Raw genomic sequence first — 8,338 nt, 5'->3', positions numbered from 1 at the left:
TTACGATGGCTTACGCCATCGTCATCACCTTGCACAGAAACAGGTGCAGGTGACCGTACGGGAGACGGAACGGGCGATGAGGGATCATCCTCATCGTCGGAACCAAATAGACTATTAACTCGTCTATCAGAATGAGCCCTCTCATTCGAAGGCTCATAGTCAGCCGCCTGACGTCTATCAGGCGACTGTTCTATTCTCCTCGAGTCGGCCATTTCGTCCGGCTCGCATTCGTAGTCGACCTCCAAAGAGGGGTCGTATTCACGTGGTGAATCACCACGTGCAACTGCGGCATCGAGTGTTGCGCGAGTAGAAGATACGGCGGCAGACGTTCCGTCTACCGCAAGAGATAACAGTGCGTCACCCGCGGCTGCACAAACTGCAGCCGAAGGGTCAGCGCTATCATCACCCCGCATGAAGTTGTTCTGCATGCGATGGAATTTAAAATGATGGTTCTGACCAATCAACATCATTTTTAAATTAAGTGATCACATAGTGACCACCATCCAATGACAGTCAGAGTTTATTGTCGTTTCAGGGAGGGGTGATGTAACGGGGTGTATCGTTACATGAAATTAACACTTAAAGGTTGTTAATTAAAATATTATCTGAAAGGTAGATAATATTTGGAGGATATTACTTTATATAGTAATGGTCAGAAATCTTATTCATAAATAGGTATAGGCCATTATATCTATTTATCCCGCAGACTAATCAACTGTAGATGTAAAGAAAAGAGTGAGACAGATAAGATCAGATAAGATTTCAATTGCATGTTTAGTATTAGTTGACAATTAAGTTAGCATTAACAGATAGAAAGAAGAGATACTTAATTATATTGATGCAGTTTTCATTTAATCCTCTTAAAGCTACTTGTCTTTAAGAGAAGTCTTCCTCTGCACGTACAAGTGTACGTGAAATAACGTAAGGCACCACTCGCAAATGAAGCAGTACGAAGTGGACTTGTATTGAAGCAGTACAAGTCGTAGTGCCCCGTTACACAACGGATAGCCTTGAAAAAATACAAAGTCTTGTGCAGCTTTGAAGAGCTCAAAGAATGTGTTGTAGGTTTGGGCTACTGGTGGGGGAAGCAACGTTGAAGTGTTTTAGGTAGCAGGTGCCTTTGCCAAGTTTGATGTAAACGTTGATTGAATTGGTACTGTATATAGAAGCTAAAGAAGCATCCTTTATGTAGGCAAGGAATACTGTGGAGATTGCGGCATTAATCTACCATTTTGGATTGAAACCTCAAATTAATTTCATTACAGAATTTGTGTGATAATGTTTTTTTTGGTTGCGAATTTAATTTGTTTCTTATAAAAGTTGTGGGAAAGTAGAGCGTTTATTGAAATTGAATATAAGAAAAATAAATTTAAAAAATAGTTGTGGGATATCAATTATGGTTGTGGGATATCAATACCCTATCAACAATACCCTCTGATCGCTTATTAATCGAGCTTCTACAGTTTAAGCTTCAAAGGCAACATTGACGGTCGTAGCAAGAGATACATCACACATTTCTAGCCCTGATTTGCTCAATCTCCTCTAATGTCTTTCCGGTTTTTGCAAACTCCAGAGTTAGCAACTTATGATTTAATCGTGCTAAAATTTGAAGCTGGCCCACAATTTGGGTCATTGGACGGGGCTCGACAATTTTCCACGCTTTCTAACCTACTGTATAATCATTTTCACATCTCACATCACAACACTGTGTGCATTGAAGAAATTTTCCCGTGAGCTGTGACCTAAAGTAAAAAAACGCAGCTTGAGCCTGTCACCATACTTAAAAGCTCTTTTGTGCCAGGCTTTTTCAGGTCAAAGACACATTCTCCATTTGTACGAACGTGCAAGTAGCGTCCGTTTCGAACTGATTGAATGGCGACTTTGTTGTCGTAAGCATGGCGTAAAATCAGCTGTTCGTAGATGTCACGATTGTCGGATAGGCAGCGAGCCTTTTTCGAACCAAGAGGGTTTTGTAGACTCAGTTTCTTAACGACCGAACAAATGATCACAGGCTCGTCGAAAGGTATTTCGCTTCGATTCATTGTAATGCTTGGATTGGTAAAGCACCGCAAGACTTAATGTGTTTGATGCGCTACTCGCTTTGCATTGTGTCGAAATTTCTAGGAAATTAACGGGAATTATCAGAAACGGTTAGCTATTTAACCATTTGTCGATTTATGTGAAAATTTAAAGTGTGCGGATAAAATTGTGCACTAGTTGCTGAAAAGGTTGCAGCTGCAACAAGCGAGAATGCAGTTGTGACCGACACATAAAAATAAGACATGTGATCAACAGGTTCTCAGTCGAATCTTCGACCTGAGGTGTTTGTCGCGAAAAGAAGGAATTTTCTGGACTTAGTGAGACTTCAGCATTTCTTCGATTGGCGTGGTGATGACCCTGATCCCTTTCGTCGTTAGCGCAACCATCTTAGCTCGAATTGATTAGAATTGGTCAATTAATTTGTTATTACTTTGTTATTACGTTACTTTAAGCCACGCCGCATCAAACGTATTCCTTTATAAACCGTATCGAATACAACTTGGTTGCCTACATCAAGAGATGAAAGTCCTTTTTCGGGAAAATTGCAAAACGCTGAATCAGTTTCAACAGTACCCTCTGATCGGCCTTAGAGTCCGCACTTATGAGTCGAGCTTAAGCTTCTTCGGCTTCCAAGGCAACATTTACCGTCGTTACCGTAGCAAGAGGAGCATCAAATATATCTAACCCGATTTGCTCAATCTGTTCCGGTGTATTTCCGCTTCTTGCTAGCTCCAGATTTAGTAGCTTGTGACTCAGTTGTGCTAAAATTTGAAGCTGGCCCACAACTTGAGTCATTGTGCGGGGCTCGACAATTCTCCATGCTTCCCCACCAAGTCGGTTTTCATTCACACATCTTACATCACAATTGGGTGAGCATTGAAGCGTTGTTCCCGTGTGCTGTGACACAAAGTAAAGAGCACAGCTTGAGTCTGTCTCCATGGAAAACAGCTCACGTGGACCAGGCTGTTTCAGGTCAAAGACACATTCGCCATTTGTACGAACGTGCAAGAAGCGTCCGTTTCGAACTGATTGGATCGCGACTTTATCGTCGCGGACATGGCGTAAAATCAGCTGCTCGTAGATATCACGATTGTCGGATAGACAGCGAGCCTTCTTCGAACCAAGAGGGTTTTGTAGACTCAATTTTTTATAGACTGACCAAATGATCACAGGCTCATTGAAAGGAATTTCGCTCAAGTCCATTGAATTGCTTGGAATCGGATAAGCAGCGCAAAACTCAAAGTGTGTGATACGAAAGTCGCTCTGAGAAGTGACGACATTTCTACGAAATTTATGGAAAACATCAGAAACCGTTAGCTAATCGACAGTTTGTCGATTTATGAGAAAATCTGGAATGTTACGGGAAATTGTGCAACGTGTTGCTGAACTGCAACAAGCGAGAATGCAGACCCACAAAAACAATGATGTATTTCCATCGGAGTAGTAAATGCATTATCATCCATCCCTTACAAAAAAAATTGTTGAATATCAAAGGTTTATAAAGAAATTTGTTTATAATTAAACGCTTCAGATTAGCAATATTTGACGCCAACATTACTTGATAATCACAATATCCCCTTAAAAAAAAAAATCGTAACAGATTCAATAAACTTCCAAGTGAATGGACACACCGTATGTGACGTCGCAGTTTATCGCTCCGCCGCAAACTCTTCGAATCCAGCTGCCGCTTTTACAGCTCATCATGAGCTGGTTTCTTGTGCTTTGATTTCTTTTTCTTCATCGACTTCGCCTTCTTGCTCTTCTTTGTCTTTCTCTTCTTTGCCTTCTTTTGCTCAAACTTTAGCTCTTTTTCGAACTCTTCACGCTGCTGCTTTTCTTCGGAAAGAATCTCGCTCAGCATATCATCAAGATCGTCATCATTGTCACCAGATTCTACTGCTACCTCTTCGCTTTCTTTGAACGGACACTCATCATTGAGTTCTGGTACGTCTCCAATAGGCGCAGTACTAATTCTGCCCGATAGCACGCTTTTCAGGAATGCAGCAGCATTTTCTTCATCGAAAAGACCTACGTTCGTTGCATAGCGATGCTTTGAAGGAGAGTACACAGCAAGCGTCGGCATTTGATAAATACCAATTCCAAATGCTTCAGCAAAAGCCATTTGACACTTTCCATTAACCCACATGAAATGGAAAGGTTCCTTGTTCTTTTTGCTTTGAGCTGCCACGTGCACTAACGTTGTATACCATTTCGTAAGCCGCGACTCGGAGTCACGAAGAGTCTCGATATGATCTTCGAAGAATCCGATTGCACAAATCTTATTGCCGCTACACAGGTCAGCCATATTCTCCTTGGTCATGTACGGCACAAGGGACTGAGCCGACTTTTCAAGCAAAGAAAAATCAATTTCTTCGCTATCAAGCTCGTCAATTTGAGGGTGCGGATACTGAGCAAGCACTTGGAGTAGGAATTGCATGATGTTTGGGTAGTTATACGCGCCCATTTTCTTCTTTTCATAAGCGACAACACCAAATGGAGCAGATCTCCCATCTTCCGAAACTTCATTTGTTGGCACAAGAATAATCAGCGATGTGCTTGTTGATGGCTTGATCATAAACTGCTTCTTTAGATTTTCATCAGCGTCGTGAACAACTGCTAGCATCACTCTTTGAGTACGAACAGACAACACCATTGCTTTAATCATTGGTGGTGTGCTTGTCTTCGCTGTAAAGAACAGAATAGGCAAACAACGTTGTTCTCTCGCGCGCGTTACGAAAATGTTAAGCTCCGCAGCAGACTTGACTTCGGTAGTGACATCTGGAATGGCTGCAATTGCCGCCTCTTTTGCCTCATCAAGTGTTGCAAACGTAGCAATGTCCCCACGCTTTGGCGCTTTGCTTTCCGCCAGCCCTTGTGAATAAATGCGAACTCCAGGTCCGCCATGACGCTCACATAACTCAGCTTCCTTCTCGCAACTTACTGCACCAATTGAAACGATACCCGCTTTGCGGTGTAACTCGGTCAACAGTGCCTTCCATTCTTCTTCGACAAGTGTTTCTTCGCGCTCGGCATCCATAAATTCAATGATCCAAATCACATTGGACCGAAGGACTAAATCATCAAAATCCTTTTCTGTAAAGAATTTGACGGCTTCCGAGTGTGTAGTTCCTTTCAGAGCTTCATTCTTCATTGCATTGTCTTTTTTTACCGCAAACGGCTCAACAAACTTTTTTAACTCGGCGTACGAGTCGAGATTCTCAGCTTTCAACACTTCGTAATCAGTTAAAGACTTGAGCACCGCAAAGCTTGGTAAATCCTCAATCTTGAGACGATTGATAATCTCTTCGGCACCGTCTTGGTCTTTGTTTAAAAAGACAAAAGTCAATCCTTGACCATAAAATTCCGCTGCTAAAGCTCGATACATAGGCGACGCATGCTTCTGCTTGGAGACTAACAATGCAATATTTTCGTCTTTTGCTGTCGTACTAATGAGCTCTTGAACGCTCGTTAAAGTCGCTTGATCGTCTTGTAGTTCCTGGACGTAATCTGGAAGGATCGCCTGCTTTAACATCTTCTTTAGCTTGCGTGGATTGTTTAATACACCTACGTCCATTGCCTTCGATTCACGGTAGTACTTGCCCGTGTATGGATTTTCTTTTGGGCGGCCCTTATAGATCACAAGCGCGGGCAATTTCTTCAATTTCCACTTGTTGCCGATTGAATCCTTGCGGTGAGGTGCAATGTCCAGGACACCGAATGTCACGAGCCCCTCGAGTTCCGTTTCAAAGTCCGACAGTTCTGGATATGCGGTGAGAGCTAGCTCCTTTAGACTCATATCTTGTGCTTTCGCCTCGGTACCGAAAATAAGCAGCGCGTACACTTTGGCCGAGCGCTCGACGGCTGCAAGCTCTTCAGTCGTCGTGATGACTTCAAAAGCATTGACTGCGTATCGCCATGACAAGATGTAGACACACAAGGAACCGAGGAATGCGCGAAGGAGCATGAGTGTATGCGCACTCGTGAACGAATCGTCAATCTAAAGGAAACGAGTCCGCACTCGTGTACCACGTGGCGACAAATGATTTGATACAATTGATATGACTTTGCATAGGTGGTACGATGCTTTATAGTGAGTTTAACCTAAACTTTCCAGAAGATTACTTTGACGAACGTAGCACTAAACAGGAGCAAAATAAATTCTTCTGTTCAGTGCTACGTTTTCGTTAGAATGAACGCAAACATTCGCATATATTAAGAGTCGTTGTCAAAGACGTCGCTTGATCAATCGATAGGCTTCGATGAAATATAGCGCTTTAGGACGCTACGATTCAAGGTAAAATTTGATGCTTCAGAAGCGTAATGTCCGAGCTCCATGCAATTCCGGGCATTATAAAGATTTGGCCATGGTCGCAAGTCGATGTCATACGTACGAACTTTTAAGGTTTACTTTATTGTGCGGAGCAAACTTATTTTCAAGGATGAAAATGCCAACAATCTGCTATGTATTTCTTTGCCTACAAAGCAAAACTTGAAGAATTTATGCAAAATGTCAACGCAAAAACAGCATTTCTAAATTGCAACAGTGCCTATTTATTATATTGCACTCTTACTGCAATAATGTTTGCGTTTAAGTGCACGTGAATCCGCGCATATCATGTTTCTACAGCTCCTGCTCCTTTTCCTGCCAAACGGTTTAGCTGTCCACTTCGTACTGCCTTAAACCTCGCGAATGCTCCAGTCTTTCTTCAAAACACCATTAATACGCTTCACTTTAGGGTCTGTCTGTCCTAATCTCATCCATCATTTTTTTTATAAAAAGTCAAGATATTTGCTACGTGTACACAAACAACGCACCACGGAAAGTGAATTTGCCGAAGACTTTGCCGTGTTTAAGGTCAGGTGAAGGACGAATTCGAACCACTTCCCAGAACGAAGGCTCAGCGTATTTGGACCAGATGCCACGTGTTACGCGCTTTCCGACGCCGTAGCCACGTGTGGGTGTTAACACTTCAAACACATTTCTGAGGCCCTTCGTCACTGCAGCCATGATTTGACGTGGAACAGAATATTTTGTTTTTTAAGAATTAAATTAGCATTAAGTGCAGCCTATCTATTTCAATCAATCATTTTTAAAAATTCAAATCGCTGCAGTTTTCAACAATAAGGTATATTGTGACAGAAGCCGCATTTGACTTGATGAAGAAGTAGCTGGTCGTTCTTTACAGATAAATGTTTAAGCTTTAATGCAACGAGCATCATTTGTGGTCTTGATAGGGCCAAATATATATTTGGTTCCTCGCATTCAAACAGTGACAGTAAAATCTTTACGGCTTCATGAAGATGGCGATTATGATGCCGAGCAGCGAGATGAATACGTCAGGAAATTGCGTTGCGTAATTTGGTGCGGATCATTATGTCTAAAAATATTCAGTATGCGAGGAACACACTTCGAACTTAATTAACTAGCCAAATGCTCAAAACGAACTTAACATTTAAGTTATCTTTTTCTTTTTGAAGTTGTCGGTAACGCGATATGTTGTTGCGTCCAATCCAGAACACTTCTTGACACGCATTCAAGTTGCTCAACAGAGTGGCACTAGCAGGGCTCAAGCGTCTTCTGAAGAAGAGATCAAAGCAGGCATCAAACATATACGATTCATTACGAATATATCTAGCAAGTGCTGCGCGAAACACAAATGTCGAAGAGATTTGAGAATCTATCGAAAACAAGCGCGAGAAGAATTACAATTCGATTTTAAAGCAAAACCGATTTTTTGGGGTAGCACATCATGTATCGAAGTGGAGCTCACGAAGTACTTCAAGAAAAGTAAACAACAGCTTTGATTCATACTTACTGTAACGGGGCACTACGACTTGTGCTGATTCAGTACAAGTCCACTTCACACTACTTCAGTTGTCAGTGGTGCCTTACGTTAGGTGACGTACACTGTACGTGCAGAGGAAGACTTCTCTTAAGACAAGTAGACTCAAATGGGTAAAATGAAATATGTATTAATATAGTTAAGTGTCTCTTAATCTATCTTTGTAAATGTTGACTTAACTATAAAGTAATACTAAACATGTAAATGAATTCTTATCTATCTTATTTTATAACTCTCTTTGATTACTCCTACAGCTGATTAGTCTGCGGAATAAGTAGATATAATGGCCTATACCTATTTATGGATAAGAATCCTGAATATTACTATATAAAGTAATATCCTCCAAATATTATCTACCTTTTAGATAATATATTAATAAACAACCTTTAAGTGTTAATTTCATGTAACGATACACCCCGTTACATCACCCCTCCCTTAAACGACAATCACTCTGA

The 8,338-nt window shown here is 41.5% G+C and overlaps 4 protein-coding genes across 4 annotated transcripts; 1 reads left to right on the top strand and 3 right to left on the bottom strand.

Annotated features, from left to right (window-relative positions):
• Window positions 1–2,652: 2,652 nt before the first annotated feature.
• CCR75_001480 (uncharacterized protein) lies at window positions 2,653–3,243 on the bottom strand (the record flags this gene model as incomplete). The annotated part of the gene is made up of 1 exon (XM_067959583.1): window positions 2,653–3,243. One exon carries the CDS (start codon window positions 3,241–3,243, stop codon window positions 2,653–2,655), a length of 591 nt encoding a protein of 196 aa, XP_067823915.1.
• A 222-nt stretch (window positions 3,244–3,465) lies between these two features.
• CCR75_001479 (uncharacterized protein) lies at window positions 3,466–6,004 on the bottom strand (the record flags this gene model as incomplete). The annotated part of the gene is made up of 2 exons (XM_067959582.1): window positions 3,466–3,650; window positions 3,672–6,004. The coding sequence occupies one exon, from the start codon at window positions 6,002–6,004 to the stop codon at window positions 3,731–3,733; it is 2,274 nt and encodes a 757-aa protein (XP_067823729.1). The 3' UTR covers window positions 3,466–3,650; window positions 3,672–3,730.
• Window positions 6,005–6,360: 356 nt separating this feature from the next.
• Window positions 6,361–6,904, top strand: CCR75_001478 (uncharacterized protein; the record flags this gene model as incomplete). The annotated part of the gene is made up of 3 exons (XM_067959581.1): window positions 6,361–6,427; window positions 6,668–6,777; window positions 6,821–6,904. The coding sequence occupies 3 exons, from the start codon at window positions 6,361–6,363 to the stop codon at window positions 6,902–6,904; spliced, it is 261 nt and encodes an 86-aa protein (XP_067823730.1).
• On the bottom strand, window positions 6,568–7,122 carry CCR75_001477 (uncharacterized protein). The gene is made up of 2 exons (XM_067959580.1): window positions 6,856–7,122; window positions 6,568–6,788 (listed from the first exon to the last, which is right to left on the bottom strand). The coding sequence occupies exons 1-2, from the start codon at window positions 7,046–7,048 to the stop codon at window positions 6,718–6,720; spliced, it is 264 nt and encodes an 87-aa protein (XP_067823728.1). The 5' UTR covers window positions 7,049–7,122; the 3' UTR covers window positions 6,568–6,717.
• Window positions 7,123–8,338: the final 1,216 nt, after the last annotated feature.

This window comes from Bremia lactucae, linkage group LG19 (assembly GCF_004359215.1).
Source record: "Bremia lactucae strain SF5 linkage group LG19, whole genome shotgun sequence".
NCBI classification, from domain to species: Eukaryota; Oomycota; class Peronosporomycetes; order Peronosporales; family Peronosporaceae; genus Bremia; species Bremia lactucae.
The sequence above is the reverse complement of the archived record's forward strand: the minus strand, read 5'-3'. Positions and strand labels throughout refer to the sequence as shown.

Coding starts and splice junctions, on each gene's coding strand:
- CCR75_001477 (XM_067959580.1), bottom strand. CDS start 7,048: ATGGCTGCAGTGACGAAGGGCCTCAGAAATGTGTTTGAAGTGTTAACA. Junction 6,789..6,855: donor CGGCAAATTCACTTTCCGTG/GTGCGTTGTTTG, acceptor GGATGAGATTAG/GACAGACAGACCCTAAAGTG.